This window comes from Ambystoma mexicanum, chromosome 2p (assembly GCF_040938575.1).
Source record: "Ambystoma mexicanum isolate Mex_15411 chromosome 2p, UKY_AmexF1_1, whole genome shotgun sequence".
Classification (NCBI taxonomy): domain Eukaryota; kingdom Metazoa; phylum Chordata; class Amphibia; order Caudata; family Ambystomatidae; genus Ambystoma; species Ambystoma mexicanum.
The window spans coordinates 1,452,130,950-1,452,148,709 of NC_090923.1; the positions used below are offsets into that span (position 1 = coordinate 1,452,130,950).

General features: G+C 46.8%; 1 protein-coding gene across 6 annotated transcripts in view; it reads right to left on the reverse strand.

The window, feature by feature from the left end:
• The window catches only part of SMARCD3 (SWI/SNF related BAF chromatin remodeling complex subunit D3), a 764,638-nt gene that overhangs the window by 142,539 nt on the left and 604,339 nt on the right, over nt 1–17,760 (reverse strand). For all 6 annotated transcript variants that reach the window (XM_069646019.1, XM_069646022.1, XM_069646020.1 and 3 more), the window contains one exon: nt 3,308–3,405. In XM_069646019.1, the coding sequence (XP_069502120.1) occupies nt 3,308–3,405 (98 nt within the window). The remainder of the gene's footprint in view (nt 1–3,307; nt 3,406–17,760) is intronic.

Consider the following 17,760-nt stretch of genomic DNA (forward strand, 5'->3'; position numbering starts at 1 on the left):
TCCGCGGTTACCAATGGATGTCGGACTATGCACAGCATGTGATTCTAAGCAGATTGACAAACATCAGAAATATATTTATTTTTTTTATTCTGTTTTTTTGGGGGGTAAAAATGTTTCAGTAAAAAAATACCTAGAATAAAACATCTCCGGTAAAATCACTGGATACCAATGGGATGGACGTTTCGGTTATGAAGAGGATATCGGGAACTTGAGATGAAATGAGGTCATTAGGTCATAGATGTTGTGTCGATTTTTTGCGATGGATCTAGCATTGATGAAAATGCAATTTAGCCTGCTGAATAGTTGAGTGTTTGTGGTGGGGCGGATGTAGATTCCTAGGGTGGAGGGGTGGGGGGAGAGCTACATGGTGGGTGGGGATGTAGTAGAAGATTGGGTGGAAGAACGCCGTTACAGTGATATGAGCAGAGTGCAGGAATAGGGCCTGCTTGGGGAGGTCTGGTGCACGACACAAGTGTGTATTGTAGAGGAGTCTGGAGGTTAGGTTGGGTATCGGGTCCGCAATGCGTTTGAAGGTGTGATGTCTCTCAGCGGGGCCTGATGTTACCGGGGGGGACGCGGGTTCCGTTGGTGGAGTGCGTTGTTGGTGCACGTGACAAAAGCACTCGAGGGTGGCTGTCTTGTGGGTAGGTGTGGGTGTAGTGTTACTAAGGGCAGAAGGGTGCGTGGGTAGAGAAGAGTGGTGACGGTCTTCCATCGGAGGTGAGGGAGTCTAGGGAAGGTGTTTAGGGATGAAAAGCGTGAGTCAAAGGGGAGGATGTAATGAATGGGCGATGATGGAATGGGTGATGCAGGATAGGGGGGGTCGATACTTGACGGGGCTATGTTGTGCCCTCTTGTGGGTACTAGGTTGGGAAGGTGGAGGTGGCATATAAGGGTGGGGTCTGCACAAGGAGTCTGCAGTGGTTCTGGAGAACCGCAGAGCGCCTCTAACTTTGGAGATGCTGGGCATGGTCAGAAGGTCAGGCCCTGGTCATAAGGGAGGAGATGTCATGCATGGCAGAGTAGAGCAAGGATAGAATTAAACTGTGAAACCAACACCCAGAGGGGGAGCATTCCAATCACCTGCCTTGTGAGGAAACAAAGTTGTAAACAGAACCAACCTAACACAGTTTTGCCAGCCCTGCCCTGTTAATTCAGCTGGCCGTGTCAGAGGAAAGGATGCAATGTGTCGGGCCCGATTCTAGCAAGATGAGAACGAAATAAGGCCCTCTCTAGCAGGTCCTGTGAGAGGAAAAGATGTAATGTTGTGGAATACAAAGATATCAAATATGAGAACAGACCCAATCTAGTAAGCCCTGTGGAAGGAAAAAACGCAATGTGGCAGCTCCCAAAGGCAGCAAATACAAAATGCAGTGGTACGGCACTGGCGTAGTCTTCTACCTGTTTGTTTCCGCAGGCTTTAAGAGCTCGAGACCTCACTAGGCTGGGACGCCAGGGCGAACAGGGATGTAAGGCACCCTTTGCCTAAGCCCTTAGCCAGATGCCCTGGGAGAGTTCTTCAAGTAAAGTGTTACGGGTATACTCCTGACCTGGAACACCAATCAGCATGAGATGAGGGGGTACTGGGAGTGCTAATGGCGGCCTACGGAGATCGCCATCGAAGGACAATCACCATCCAAGGGCTGCTAAAGCCCAGGTAAGCCTTCTTACCGCGTTGCCAGCCGAAAAGAGCGGAATGCCGTTATGTGGTAGACTGTGCGTTTATTATCTGTCATAGTGTAGCAAAGTACTGCGGTCTTTGGGCTTAGAGTATGTATGTGCATTACTCACCGTAATAGCATTTCTGACGATTGTATCTGCTTAGATTCACATGCTGTGCATATGGTCCGACATCCAGTGGTCACTGCGGGGTATTGCATCTTGTCTTTCGAGGACCGAAAGGGGACGTCGCTACAGACGTGTCTGTTAACACTATCCCTGATCCGGTTTTGATTGATGGCATCCAATAGTAGATTTTAAATGTTAATTTTGTGATTCCAGCCAGACTTTGAAAGCCTCAAGCGTCTGAAGGGGACCATTCACGTGGCAGAAATTGTTGGCAATGTATGCATGATTCACTTTGAAATCCAGCAAAGAGCGTTTAGTTCCATTGGGGACAACGTTTCCATGAATGTGTGTACCTTTGACACCAGTGGTATGAGTGTATGAACGGATAAAGTTACCTGTCAGGGCAAACCTTTCACAATGTATTATTTATTTTCAGGGTACAATGGTGGGAAAGGGCTGTTGGGGACTACAGGCAGAAAGTGATCCAACATCCAGGCCAGTGTTCTGCAACCTGCGCTCTTCAGATGCTTTGAACCACACATCTGGGTGCTTCACTGTTGACTGTGCTGACCAGGGGTGAGGGGAGTTGTACTTCAGACCACCAAGAGAGCCAAAGGTTTCGCATCACTGATCCATGGCAACTAAAGTTGGCTAGAGGGTGTTAAATGCAAAACCTCAGTGCGACCCAGCACATGAATAGTAGATTTGCTCTATGTTCGAAAGGGCTCTGCAAATGATTTGGAAAATGGTGAAAGTGCGTGAAGAGTGGACTGAATATAGAATAAATGCCCAGTGCTGATGATGTCATTGGCTAGTGCGGTAGAATGAGCGCGACGTTAGGTAATGTCGCCAGTGGAACCTTGGCCATTAAGGTATTGATGGATTGAGAAAAGTCCTGGGTGGAGTGGAAGCCTTGTTTTTGATGGTAAGGAGCATGGAGTTATCTCTAGACTTCTTGTTCATAGTTGCTTGAGTTCACAATCATATGGGAGCATACGAGGGCGGGGCTTGAATTCAACATCCGTAGGGATGCTCACATTCTGAACTTTTGGGAAAACATAATGCAATGCCAGAATCGACCACTAGGGGGTACTATTGTGCACAACATGTGAATCTAACATTTTCATGCTGCAAAATCCCTGAACAGGGAAAATGCAATCTCTCTAGAAAAAAAGGATGCACGAACACCCGATACCTATTACTCCGCGATAACGACAGCGCAGACAGCATAGCACCAAGCACACACAACATTTATGTGTGGCTGAAGTCAATACAGTGTACCAGACCCCAGATAGCAGTCGCAGACCCGAGAATCAGAACACTGCCTAGCAATTCAGAATCGGCATTGGGCCAGGTCCCAGTCAAAACCTTGCTGGGTGCGCAGCCAGCAGTCAGGGTAGTACTGGACTGCACACAGCCCAAATACAAGGCAGTTCCAGGCCAGGTCTCAGCCAGCTTGTGGGCCAGCCCCAGCGGGCCCGTTGCCTGAACGCTCAGATTCTGCAATGCATGTTCTTACCTGATAATGTGATTGATGACAATGGGGTCTGGAGGCAGCAGGAGGTTCGTCAATCGCTGGGGGATTTCTGAGAATTTCAGCCGAGGGCAGTCGAAGATCTGAAACAACACAGATATATACATGACTCCATGCTGACTTGTTAAGTGCAAGAGACAACTTATTTTACATGGATTGCATGTAAAATAGCCTGCATGGCATCTAGATAGGATTATGAATGTTAGCATGTGGCATACCATATGACATAGCATAGAGAAAAGGTGCACTAGAAAAACATATATAACAAGTAGGAAATCTCATAATATGTCCTTAACTCCTTGAAACAACATTAAACTCCATTTCTCAGAAGGCTTGTGGAAAGTTTGTTTCGAGGCCACCATCACGTGACCTGGGTCCTCCAATGAGTACCTGAGGCCCCACATAAACAGTCTTGAACATGATGCAACTTTCTCTTTCTTTGCTGCTCACAGCAAGAGATAAGTGCATCATGTTCTAGAACTGTTTATATTCTTTGTATTGTGTTTTTTACTTATATTTAAGTAATTGTATTGACTTGCGGCAGCGCGTTTCATTTCTATTATGTTGAATGCCTTTTAAGTTTCTGAGGAACGCATTGCGTCCTCTCGGCATCCGTGATTTCCTCTCTGACGCCAGCTGCTTCCTGCTGGGGTCGGCGAATAATACACGCTTTCATAATTGCTTAATCCGGCTTCTCTGAGCCGCACACACGTGTAACGCGAGGGTCCACTTCTGCGAACCCTCGCGTGTGTCCCTCGTTTTGCTTCCCTGACTCGGCTCGAGCCGCCTGAGCCCGGGGAAGCAGCTCGGAGCTCCCGAGTGACTGCAGTGCCACCCACTGTCACCAGAGGGAGCTCCTGCTCTGCAGGTTCCTTTCTCTGCATCCTGGCACTCGCGAGCGCATTTCCGTTATCCTCTTCATAACGGTTTTGCGATCGCAAGGGAGACTTTCATAATAGGAAATCACAGCCCATTGATCAGGGCTACTTTGAAGCTCCCCATATATATTTGTCAGTGGGCTTGAGAGAAGGCGTTCTGTGTCAACATATATAAAAAAAAAATACATACAAAAAAATACATATATTATAAAAAACATAAAAAAGGGGAGAACAGAAAGGTGCAGTACAAGAATGGCAGCCCAGTACTTCCCTCAGGATGGCAAGGATTGGTATGAATACGAGGAAGATACTTACCAGATAGATGAAGTGGCGATGGGGAACAGCCTAGAAAAAGTGCTGAGTTCTTCAGTGGAGACCAGCGTTAAAAGAGCTGTATCTGAAATGCTCCTGCCTATCCAGCAGCGCCTGGACGACATGGAGGAGCACCTACAAGAAAACTCCCTACCAAAAAAGAAGACACAAAAGAGGAAGCACCTTTCAGATGGGGGATGTACTCAGGCTCGCTTTAGTTAAAACTCTATGACCCCCCTCCGAGCCAGCCAGAACCAGCCACTGCTACCTTATCAAATGCCTTCTCCAGGCTGAAAAAGGACTGTTTGGATAGGAAGGTAACCCCTTCCACTGATGGACCCTTTTACTCCGAGGAAGAAAACAGGGGCACTAGACCCTCCAGCCCAGAGGGATACCAACAGAGCACTGATCAAGAGGGATTTGAGTTTGGCAATCAATCTCCCACCTCTTCATACGAGGACACGCAAACATTAGGGTCATGACCCTCAACATCAGGGATTGCGGCAGCCCACATCCCAAAGAAACCAAACAAGGAACTCTCTAACTCTCTCCTTCTAAGGGGATGTTTACTCCGGAAGACTTAGTGCATCCCAGATCCACCGACTGGGATCCGTCTCTGAGAACAGCGGAATACATAAAAGACAGGTTATGCAAACCTCTGGAAAAGGAGGTTAGAGCGAGACTCAGGGCAGAATGACCACGCCCTGAGATTCCAGGCAAAGTAGCCCTGACGCCGCAGTTAGACTCCAAATGATTACTTTTCTCGGAAAGCACTTCAAAGATCCACGAATAGGCATAGACCGGGCCTGGAGGTCCTGCCAGGACAGAGTATTGGACGTCACTGGTCCTCTAGCAAAGATGATGGACCTAGCCGAAGCAGCCATAGATTCTGGAGACCCCATTGATCCATGTAATCCTCTCTGGTTGGGCACAGAGAGCCATCTGTTTGCTGGGTAACGCCAGCTGTGCCATCTCGGCAGAATGCCGCAAAGGCCTCCTCTACAAGATTGACGCCAAACTAAGGGAACTAGCAGACACCGAATCTAGGGCCGCGGCACAGGGTCTGCTTTTCAGTGATACCTTTATGAAGGAAATGTCCAAGTTCGTTGGCACCTGCACAGCTTTAGACAAAGCTCAAGCCTCCATAAAAAGAGTTTTCTCCTCAAAAGTTTTCTCCAAGGTACGAGGTAGAGGTCGCTCTTCTGGCCGATACATTTTTGATCGAAGACCTCAGCAATCCAGGGATCAACACAACGCCTGGCAGGATCGCTCAGATACCTTCTTCCTTTCGAGAGGGCGAGGAAGAGGTTGTGGTTGGAGGAGAGCTGCTCGATACCCAGCACAGCAACAAACCACAGGTCAGCCTGCCTATAGCAGCGCCAGCGTCGCAAACACCTATAGGAGGGAGGTTAGCTTCTTTTGCGCATGCATGTGATTCCTTATCAGGGGATGCATGGGTCAGAGACACAGTTCGCGGCATGCGCCTAGAATTCTTTGCACAACCCTTTCAAGCAGGTCGCCCCATTCCGATTACAATGTCCAAAGAGGACGAGGTAGCGCTGGACAAGGAAATTCACAGCTTAGCTTTGAAACAAGCGATTCGCCCCTGCCCAAGCCAAAACGGTTTCTTCAGTCCCATATTTCTGGTACGCAGAAAGCAAAAAGTGCATCCAGTGATAAACTTAAGGGCTCTCAACGACTTTATTATTTACCGCCATTTCAAAATGGAGGGTATTCACATGCTCAGGGACCTCCTGAGACCCAACGACTGGCTTATGCGTCTGGATCTGAAAGATGCTTACCTTATGGTACCCATACATCAGGACCACGCAAGTTATCTGAGATTCTCCTGGAAGCACCGAGACTGGGAGTTCACGAGCTTACCATTTGAACTCTCCTCGGCTCCTTGGGCTTTCACCAAGCTACTGAGACCAGTAGTAGCGCATTTAAGAGAACAAGGTGTCTGGCTGATAATCTACCTGGGCGATATTATTTTCATGGCACAATCTCAAGCTCTGGTAGACCACCACCAGGCTGGCCACAGACCTACTACACAGTCGCAGATTCCTCATAAATTGGGAGAAATTGATCCTTCACTCATCCAGGAACCTAGAGTTTCTAGGATTTGTAATGGACACCGAATCTGCTCAGCTCCGTCTCCCGACAGTCAAAATTCACTCCACCAAACGGGAGATTTGCAGACTCCTGCAGAGGGACAACATATCTCTTTGAGACTTAGCAAGGGTAATGGGACTTCTCTCCTCTTCTATCCAAGCTATATTTCCCGGACCTCTCCACTACCGGGAATTACAGAGACTAAAATGCCAGCACTTAAGACATAGTCTCTCTTACTCCCAGCGGCTAACGCTATCACCAGAAGCGAGAACGGAACTCAACTGGTGGCTCACATGGAGGCCTGGAACGGCTGAGCAATCTTCGGATCTGCCCCATACATAGTGATAGAATCAGACGCCAGCCGCTCCGGCTGGGGAGGAGTGAGATGCGGTCAGGTGGCCAAAGGAGGAACTTGGTCACCTCAGGAACTCGAGATGCATATAAACTCTATAGAGCTCCTAGCGGGCTCCTTCGCAGTGGGCTCTTTTGCCAGAGGCAGAGCGAGTTGCTGTATCTTGCTGAAGATGGACAACATTTCAGCAGTACGATACATCAATCATCTGAATGGCACCAAATCCCGGCTCCTAGCGGAACTAGCCAAAGACTTTTGGCATTTCTGTCTAGAACACCGGATTTCGGTCAAGGCAGAGTATTGCCCGGCCTTACGAACATAGTGGCAGCTTGGTACTCCTGACATGATCGACTACAGCGATTGGAAGCACGACAGAGAAGTCTTCCTTCGCCTTCAGCAGGTTTGGGGTCCCTTATCCAAGGACCTGTTTGCCTCACGCCTCCACACCCAGCTACCAGTGTTTTTCAGCTGGAAACCAGATCCAGCAGCGACCGCGACAGACACTTTTCTACAACATTGGACTGAAGGAATACACTATGCCTTTCCCACTTTGCGAGGACCCTGGCGAAGGACCGTCGGGAACGAATGGAATTGGTCCTCATAGCCCCGGTCTGGACCTCTCAGACCTGGTATCCAGTTCTTCTGGAACTTTCTTTGGATTTTCCAATCCTTCTACCCTGCTTTCCCGATCTCCTTTTGGATCCATTGGGACAGCGTCACCCCCTACTCCTCAGCGGATCCCTGAGCCTAGCAGCTTGGAGGATTTCAGGTCCAGATGGAGAGTTCCCGGCATGTCACACATGGCGGTCAGCCTTATTGAAGAGAGCTGGGCCCCAGCTAATCTTAAAAGATACTCCAACTCATGGAACACCTGGAGGATCTGGTGCCAAGAGAAAGGATTACATCCAGTTTCAGCACCTATAGAGGAAATTCTAAATTTCCTAGCATCCCTAGTTGAAAGAGGTCTCTCCTACAGGACAGTTAACGCCTACCGATCTGCTATCTCAGCAGGCCACGACCCCACACAAGGGATCCCAGAAGGAGAGCACCACCTTGTTTGCAGACTACTCAAAGGTATTAGACTTACAGTCCCGCCACCGTCCCGCTACAGCAAGCTTTGGGACGTTAGCAAAGTGCTGAATCTCTTCTTATCTTGGCCAGATAATGAGGAATTATCCCGCACTGCCCTATCCGGCAAACTCACTACACAGCTCTGCCTCGTCTCCTGCAGGAGAGTTTGACGTCAGAGCCCTCGATCTAGCGGGAAGAACCTTTTCCCCTGATGGCATTGTGTTCCATATACACAGGAGTACGAAGTGCAACTCATGAGTGACCTCTTACTCTGCTTTTAGTGACCAGCCCAAGCTCTGCTTAGTCAGATGCCTGAAGGCCTACGAAGAGGTTACGGCTCCTCTTAGAGTCTCTCCTAATGGGCAGCTATTGATAGCTTTGTGCAAACCCCATAAAGCAGTTTCCGCTCCAACCCTGGCACGCTGGGTGCGGTGGACTTTAACTCAAGCAGGAGTAGATACCTTGCACTTCGGAGCCCACTCCGTGAGAGGAGCCATAGCTTCCAAGGCCTTCCAGGTCAGAATCCGACTGGAAGATATCATGAGAATGGCAGACTGGGCAAGGAAATCTATATTCAAGCAATTCTACCTGAAACCGGTAGAACAGCCGGCATCCATTGTGGTAAGTAAGCTTTAAACAAGCATAATGTGAGCCTCCGGTCTTGACATAGAATAAAGATTTTCAATAATAACTTACTAGAAAGTCTTAATTCTATTAAAGATACGGAGGCGAGCATTATCCCACCCGGCGAGAAATGAAGAATGTATCACGCTTGAAAATGATTATATATATATATATATATATATATATACACACACACACATTGCCAAGAATATTACATTACTTTGAATGCATGATTGTTCCTCAAAATAACACAATGTATTTCTCTCCCACCCCTCTAAGGGAACTAGGGTTGTGATACACATGAAGTAACTTGAGTTCTCTATCTCTCTCTTGACAGCGTCAACAGACAAGTCTGCCTAATCCACAGCACGTTTCTATCTTCTGCTATGAGATGGCTTCAGTTACAACCCTTCTATCGGCCAAGTTCACAGCCTCGAAAGAGGAAGTTGCATCATGTTCAAGACTGTTTATGTGGGGACTCTGGCACTCATTGGAGGACCCAGGTCACGTGTTGCTTCTAGGAGATGGAGTTTAATGTTGTTTCAAGGACTTAAGGACATATTATGAGATTTTCTACTTGTTATATTGGTTATATATGTTTTTCTAGTGCACCTTTTCTCTATGCTACGTTATATGGTATTCAGGTGCACTGTAAGAAAACATATCTTGCTGCTGAGCTTTTTCTTTATATATTTAAATAAAAACAGAGAAGCATAATGCTCGCCTCCGTGTCTTTAATAGAATTAAGACTTTCTAGTAAGTTATTATTGAAAATCTTTATTGTATAGATTAGCCTGCATCACATCTAGATAGGATTATGAATGTTAGCATGTGCCACACTTGGATAGAATTGTATAGATTAGCCTGCATCACATCTAGATAGGATTATGAATGTTAGCATGTGCCACACTTGGATAGAATTGTATAGATTAGCCTGCATCACATCTAGATAGGATTATGAATGTTAGCATGTGCCACACTTGGATAGAATTGTATAGATTAGCCTGCATCACATCTAGATAGGATTATGAATGTTAGCATGTGCCACACTTGGATAGAATTGTATAGATTAGCCTGCATCACATCTAGATAGGATTATGAATGTTAGCATGTGCCACACTTGGATAGAATTGTATAGATTAGCCTGCATCACATCTAGATAGGATTATGAATGTTAGCATGTGCCACACTTGGATAGAATTGTATAGATTAGCCTGCATCACATCTAGATAGGATTATGAATGTTAGCATGTGCCACACTTGGATAGAATTGTATAGATTAGCCTGCATCACATCTAGATAGGATTATGAATGTTAGCATGTGCCACACTTGGATAGAATTGTATAGATTAGCCTGCATCACATCTAGATAGGATTATGAATGTTAGCATGTGCCACACTTGGATAGAATTGTATAGATTAGCCTGCATCACATCTAGATAGGATTATGAATGTTAGCATGTGCCACGCTTGGATAGAATTGTATAGATTAGCCTGCATCACATCTAGATAGGATTATGAATGTTAGCATGTGCCACACTCAGATATAATTGTATACATTAGTCTGCGTCACATCTAGATAGGATCGTGATTGTTAGCATGTACCACACTTAGGTGGAATTATGAAGGTTAGCAAGTGCCACAGTTATACTCGTTAACACTAGCCTGCGCCGCATCTAGATAGGATTATTAAGGTTAGCAAATGCCACTATTAGATATAACTGAACCTCAGGCTGCCCCTCATCTGGACAGGATTGTGAAGACTAGCATGTGCCGCACTCAGATGGAATTCAAATATTAGCATCTCTCACACTTAGATAGAATTGTGAACATTAGCCTGCATCACATCTAGAGAGGTCTATGAATGTTAGCATGTGACACATTTAGATGGAATTATGAGGGCTAGCAGATGCCACACTTGAATGGATTTGGGAATGTTAGCATGTCCCACACGTGAATAGAATCCTGAACTTTAGCCTGAGTCGCTTCTTGATGGGATTGTGAAGGTTGACAAGTGCCACAATTGGAGAGAATTGTGATGTTAGCATGTTAAATATCATATAACCCAGTAACCAAAAATAACTCTATTTCTGCATACTTATTTCACTCAAAAAACTCACACAACCATCTCTCACACATCAACCCGCACACACTTCACAACACCGCAACAACACCAAAGCCGCACCAACAGCACACAAGGACTAACATTGACCCAATACTCGCACCAAAGCTCAGCACCCGGTGTATACCGACCGAGTTGAAGCTGCCAACAGAACACCACTGCTCTCACTATCCTATTCCCTCTTCACCTTACTAACCCATCCCACCTTCTCATTTGCAGATCCGCCAGAGCGCCTGGGGACCATCTCCGTTGGTGACAGTGCGCGGTACAAATACCTTTAACATTTAACATGGATTACTCAAGACAGCAAGCGGCAAAAGTGCTCAATGTAGAGACTACCTGTATATAGGAACTGTACTTCAGAAGTGCCATTATTCTGCGTCGGAAAGTCTCTACCACTCTGTGCATATTTTAACACAATAATAAAAGGGGGGTGATCCAGCAATCCACGTAACATGGAAATGCCTATAGAGGCAGGGGAGTATCCAGCATTGCAAGAGTTGGGCAGGGGGAGGGGGCGCTCCACGAAAAAAGTCCTGCTACTTCCCCCCACATGCAGTTTCTGCGATTCCATATAGTCTCATTTGCGCCCCTTCCCCCAAACATATTTTTTGGTAACATTAGTGGCAGATGGCATTTCAACACATATGAAAAAAAAACCTGCAGCACCATTACAGATGCGGAAAACTCATCTATTAGAGCTCTGTCCAGGCTCCGTGGGCCACAACACATGCAAAACTCCTAATTTGCATATGGATTGCACCAATAGAAGTGACTTCACAGAAAAAGACATTGCAAGGAGCATCATCAGTCTTGGAGGCACCATGGAAGTGACTTTAGAATAAGTTGGCATACGTAAGGCAAGCGGCAAATAACTTTGTGGTGCAAAACATCTAAATAGCACTATTCTTATATATGGAGCAAGTCTGTAGTCATTAGGCTTTTTTTTTCTTTAATAACAACATGATATATTAAAATAACCTATGAAATGAATCACTTACAGAACTGCAGATAAGAGACACTCATCACGAGTAGGGCGCTAGCCCTTAAAAGCTGCGGTAACGCTATTACTGCTGCATTTAAAGGTCTGCCCATTTGCGAGTCTGCCAGCATTTACCCCCAACTTAGAGCTCGGGGTAAATGCACCAACTTAATGCCAATTTTCAGGAGCAATTAGTGCAGCGCTATTAGCGTGCGCTAATTGTTCTGAAAATGCCCCATTGGGTCCAATGGACCCAATGGGGAATACCCATTACCGCCCAACCTTTGATACGCGGTGGCGGTAATGCAATTAGCCCGGGCGGTATCCCGGCGGTAACACCATCCAACTCGTGATGAGGCCCACTGTGATTAAATGATTTGCCCAAGATCACACGCTTTGGTTAAATGGTGAATGCGATGTGGACAATTTAAGCAACTGAACACATGTTCCCAGGTTTAGTTGATATAGATATTTATTAAGGTTTTGCTTTGCATTTCATGTGCTTAAATAATACTTTATTTATAGCAAATCCTTAGGTGCAAACCACATTAAATAATAAACTAGCCTTTCATTATAAACTAACTTTACACTACATACATCGTCATAGAAATATGGTGAGCAATCAGAGTATGGCTTCAGTTTTATTCTCCCCATCCTGCATGCAAAGTAACAATAGCATCATACAGATTAATGTGAACCTAACAAATACCCCTTGGGATTTAAAGCCATAGTCAGCATTTCAAAAAGCATGCAGCATTATGCATCCTTCTCACTTCTGATCACCTCCATTCACATTTCTTAAGGGACAAACGTCCCTGCTAATAGTCCCCCCCTCTCTCCCATCAATGTCTAATGGCTCCATTGAAATGCTCTTTGTCAGTACAATGAGGGTGTTCAGCAGAAACATTGTGCTCGCCACCCTCATTGTCCTGCCGTGGGACACATTTCCAGTTCCACACCCTGTGAGGGTCCCAAACGGGAGAGGTGTCCCACTGCCAAATATCCCAGTCTGGCTCTAAAAGCACCCCCTCCACCCCCAGTTTCCCTGTATAATACGCCACTGTGAAGAGAGGATATGAAAAGGGAGCGAACGCATCAGTCCTTAATCGGTGCCAACGTCAATGAACACAATGAACATCACAAATACAGCATATTACCCCCTCATCAGTTCCCAGGAAACAAAGAAGTAGGTGTAGGTTACAATGATCTTTTATTCCACCCTTAAAAACAAATACGCCCATAGTCAATACCCACCCTGACTAGAAAAGTATTATTGAGCTGGAATACAATCAAGGGATAGTTTTGGTTCACAACCGTGTTACCAAAAACATTAAATTGTCAGATTAATACCCCAGCATTTTATGCGATTTTGCAAGTGCAGACTGTAGGCGATATGAGCAAAGAAGACAAGTCTCCAATAAAAGCAAAGAGATTTATTGAAAATATACAATGAGTTATTTACAGTTTGCAACTGTGTTTACAGACTAGTTTCCAGAGTTGCTGACAGAAAGTGCCAGACAACTAAATAATGTCTATGTTAGTGTAACCACTGGATGCCTGGCACAAAATAATTAGCGTGTATAGGTCACTACCAGGCGAAGCGAAGGATCAAACAATACGGAATGAAGACTTATGGTTTAATCTAACTGATGGGTGTAAGGGTGTCAAAGTAGGATGCTGACAAAAGAGTGGCATTTTGGTTGGCAAAAACTTATTAAGAGAAGAAACCTTTGCAATCGCCATCTTCTAAGAGGAGTATCGCTGCCTCAAACTAATTTGAAAAGGGTCTGTCAGAATGTACGTCGAAATCGAACTCCACCATCCTGTGTCCCAACCTACTTCTATCTTCCTCACACTACAACTAAAGAATAGGTCAACAGAAAGTATCTGGCTCTCTTTTCCTGGTGTTTGGGTTGTATTCCAAGCAATGTTTTTTAGCCAAAGGGTGCAGTGTTCTTTGGCAAAAGGATGCCAGGGGGAATTACTCCCTTCCCGTGGGTTGTGGTTCCAACAAACCTTTCCACCAGTCACTTTCAGAACCATGAGAATGACTCCCTTCTCCTGGTATTGACAAAGTCCCAATTCCTTCACAGGGCCTCAGTGGATTTTTCCCTTCCACTGCGACAAGGATCCTTTCCTCGGATTCTTAATATACTTTTGTCGGGTTCCCAGACCCTTGCCTGGTGGTCAGTGGGCTTGTTGCTACCACTGTGACAAGGAAGTTCTCCTATAATGCTTGATTCACTGGTGTTAGGGTCCCAGACTCTTCTCTGGTGGTTAGTGGGTTTATTGTTGCCACTGCGATGAGGAGTTCTCCTTCGATATTGGTGTCCCAGACACTTCTCTGGTTGTCAGGGATTTTATTGCTGCCACTGCGATGAGGAAATTCTCCTCGGATGCACGATGCGCCCTTCCCAAAGGGCCAGCAGAGAACCTCTTGAGCCTGCCTCTCTTCCGCCCCTGTGTCCCCTATGGGTCTCCCGTACCTCCCATTACCTATGTTGGGGCTTCGGTATGCCACTGGGGCTTCCTGGAACTGGGGCGCATCTCTCTGCCTCTTCGGGCTTCTCTCCTTTGCTTCTGCAGCACTGTGGCTGCTCCGCGCTCTACTGGTCTGCTGGGCTCTCTCTTCCTGCTTTGTGTTCAGGTCCGCACCATTTGGACCAATGGAGAACTCCCTTAGTGGTTCACCAGCGTCCTCTGCTCTTCGGCATACCGTCAGCCAACAGGATTGGAAACCTACCTATAGATTTAATGTTGTATGCCTCACACTGCCTAAACTGCAACCCCTAGAGTCCTCTACAGGATTATGTGTACTGTTTCTCTATTCCAATCTTGACCACATTGTAACCACCGGTCGTCTGCAATCTCTTGCGTATTTGTACATTTTCTGTACATTTTGACTGTCTGTAAATCATTGTATCTGTAAATTTTCTGTACACTTTTTTGTTTATAAAGCACTGCATTTATGTAACACTGTTTAAGCTCTTCTGCCCAGTTACCTCAGGGTTCGGTGCTTGATACGAATAAATAAACTAAACTAAACTCCCACTCTAGATGGTTTCCACACCTGCTGCCTCTACCGGCTGGGCTTGACAAAATCTTCAGTCCTTCTCTTATACAATGTTGCAAGTTCCACCCTGGCGGATTGTCAAAGTCCTTTGTTGTTCTTGATGGACTGATCCACATGCATCCTCCGGGCCACCTCATACCAGTACTAACACTACCAGTCATCTTCATGTCTTCTGTGCTCTTCTTCATCCTGGTACTTTCTCTTGTGGCTGTTTCTCCTACACTACTGAAATATATGGTTCTACTCTCACAGAAGTTGTCTGGCATGGACGGGCAACAGGGGGGTTAGGGAAAGTTGGGATGTGACGTTGGCCGACGGGCTATAGCCTGGGTGAGAGTCCTTATCCCCAGAGGGGGAATCCCTCCCCATGAGGTCTTCCCATATTAAACCATCCATAGCGGGACTATTGGGTAGCAGCCGCACATCCTTAGCCTCATGGGAAAGGGCTCCCCCTTGAGGAGAAGTAACGATACCTTGTGAATTGTCATATTGGCCACTGGGAGCGTAAATGCAAATTGACCAAAACATTATGTTTTTGAAAGGAGAGTCTGCTAATCGGACCATCATTATATAAAGCTCTGTACCAAAAACAGATTGCTGTTTGAGTCGCCTGACAACTGCAGCACCTGGTCTTCAGTGTTATAGGGCAGGTTCAACGGCCACATTTGCATTCCTAACACCTGCTGTGACCCAAACTTACTGTAGCCAGAGGTAGCATTTTAACTTCTGCACCCCTGAATTCAAATGTAATATATGTTGCTTAATCAGACTGGTGGCAGGGTTATCTCTAAGAATGTGCTATATGTTGTGGTGACTGATAAGAACACACAATTATTAAAACCACACCAATATAATATCATACAACTGTTTACTGACTTTTGAGTCTTATTACTCGCAGGCTGTTAATTCAGCCTTACTAGTGCACCGAAGGGCCACCATTCTGCTCGAATGATATGATATGGCATTTATAACGCGTTTATACACAAGTGTTTCAAGTCACGACGAGGCAAGGGAGGGGAAGAAAGGGAGGACGGACAACGATTCTACTAGGCCAGGTGTAATTCAGATCGTGCAAGTGTGTGGGAAGGGGGCAGGGACAGTGCAGTACATGGGAAAAGATAACAATAAATAAACGGACAGCATATGGTAAGTGCATGGGTAAGTGAGGGTATCAGGCGTCAAGGGCTGGTAGGGGGACTGTGTGGATACAGAAACAGTCCCCAAGTGCAGGGGGTGCCAGGTGGGCGGTGCAGGTGTGTGACGCTGGCGGGGGCAGGACCTGGACCCGAGATCAGAGGGTGTCCAGGTAGCCAGTGCAGTTCCGGTTACAGCCAGGAAGTCAGCACAGGAGAGGAGGAACCGGCCAGGAAGTCAGCAGAGGAGAGGAGGAGAAAAAGCAGAAGCAAAGAGAAAGGTTTTGAGGTGCTTCCGGAACCGGAGATGGTTCTCCTCAAGTTTAAGGGAGGCTGTTCCAGAGTGAGGCACCAACCGAAGAAAGAGATATACCACCAACTCGTTGCTTGGAGAAGCGACTGACCCTGAGGGAGTTGGAGGCGGATGAGCAAAGAGCTCGAGAGGGAAGATATTTAGGAAGAGAGAGTTGAAGGTATTGAGGCCCCAGAAGGCCCTGTGAACGATGCAGAGGGTTTTGAACTTAATCCTCGCAGCCACTGGGAGCCAGTGCAGAGATTTCAGTCCTGGAGAGATATGATCCCTGGGCTTGAGGCCAAGGACAAGTCTTGCAGTCCTGTTCTGGATAAGTTGCAGAGGGAGGAGAGTAGAAGCAGGCAGATTTAGAAAGAGGCTGGTACAATAGTCCAGCCTCGAGAGCACCAGAGCTCTGGAGACAGTGAGCTTCTGGGGAAGGAGAGGACAGGAAGAATACCTCTGAGTAGGTGCAGCTGGTAGTGTGACTTCTTAGAGATGTAAGAGATGAGAGGAGAGAAGGAGAGTGTGGAGTTGAAGATGACCCCACTGTTTTTAGCCTTGCAGGTGGGAGATGGAAGAGGGTCAAGAGAGTCCGGCCAGAGTGCTACAGGGAAGGAGGGAGCGGGCGTGCCGATGAGGAGAATCTCAGTCTAACTGGCATTAAGGCAGTGGTCATTGGCGGCACACCACTCCTGGATAGAAGACAGTCACGTCAGAGAGGAGGGAGGAGAGGAGGAGGCTGAGGGTAGCCTGAAAATTAGCTGGGTGTCATCCGCATAGCACTGAAAGTTGGGGCAGAGAGTAGCGATGCGGTGGGCAAGGAGTGCCCTGTATTGGTTGAACAGCCAGGGAGAGAGGTTAGACCCCTGGGGGACACCACAGGTAGAGAAAAAGATAGCAGAGAGTAAGGACCCAAGTTGGACCTGGGAGGGTCGGTCGGAGAGGAAAGAAGTCAGCCACGCCAGACCAGTGATACCCAGGTTATCACGGAGAAGGTTGAGCGGGATGGCATGGTTGACAGTGTCAAAGGCAGAAGAAAGATCAAGCAGGATGAGGACGCAGGGGGTGTTAGAGTCAAGGTTGGAGAGCAGGTCTTCACGGATGTTCAGGAGAACAGTTTGTGCTTCTGACAGCTCTGAAGCCAGACTGATGGTCATGAAGACAACCAACAGATTCAGTTCTCCTGGAGAAACTGGCCATCTGCCCATGAAGGGAGTGATGGAGATTGGGCGATAGTTAGCCGGGCAGGAGGGGTCGGCAGAGGGTTTCTTAAGAAGAGGGTGCACAAGGGAGTGCTTCAGGGGGGATAAGAAGACTCCAGTGGCGAAGGAGTGATTGCAGAAATCAGCCAGGGCAGGAGCCAGGGTCCTTCATAGTTTTGGAGGAACAGGGTTGAACCTGTTTCAGCGAGACTTTCATAGATCAGACTTGTCTAGAAACCTTGTCAGTGGAGAACAGGGGTAAGTCAGAGAAGGAAGGAG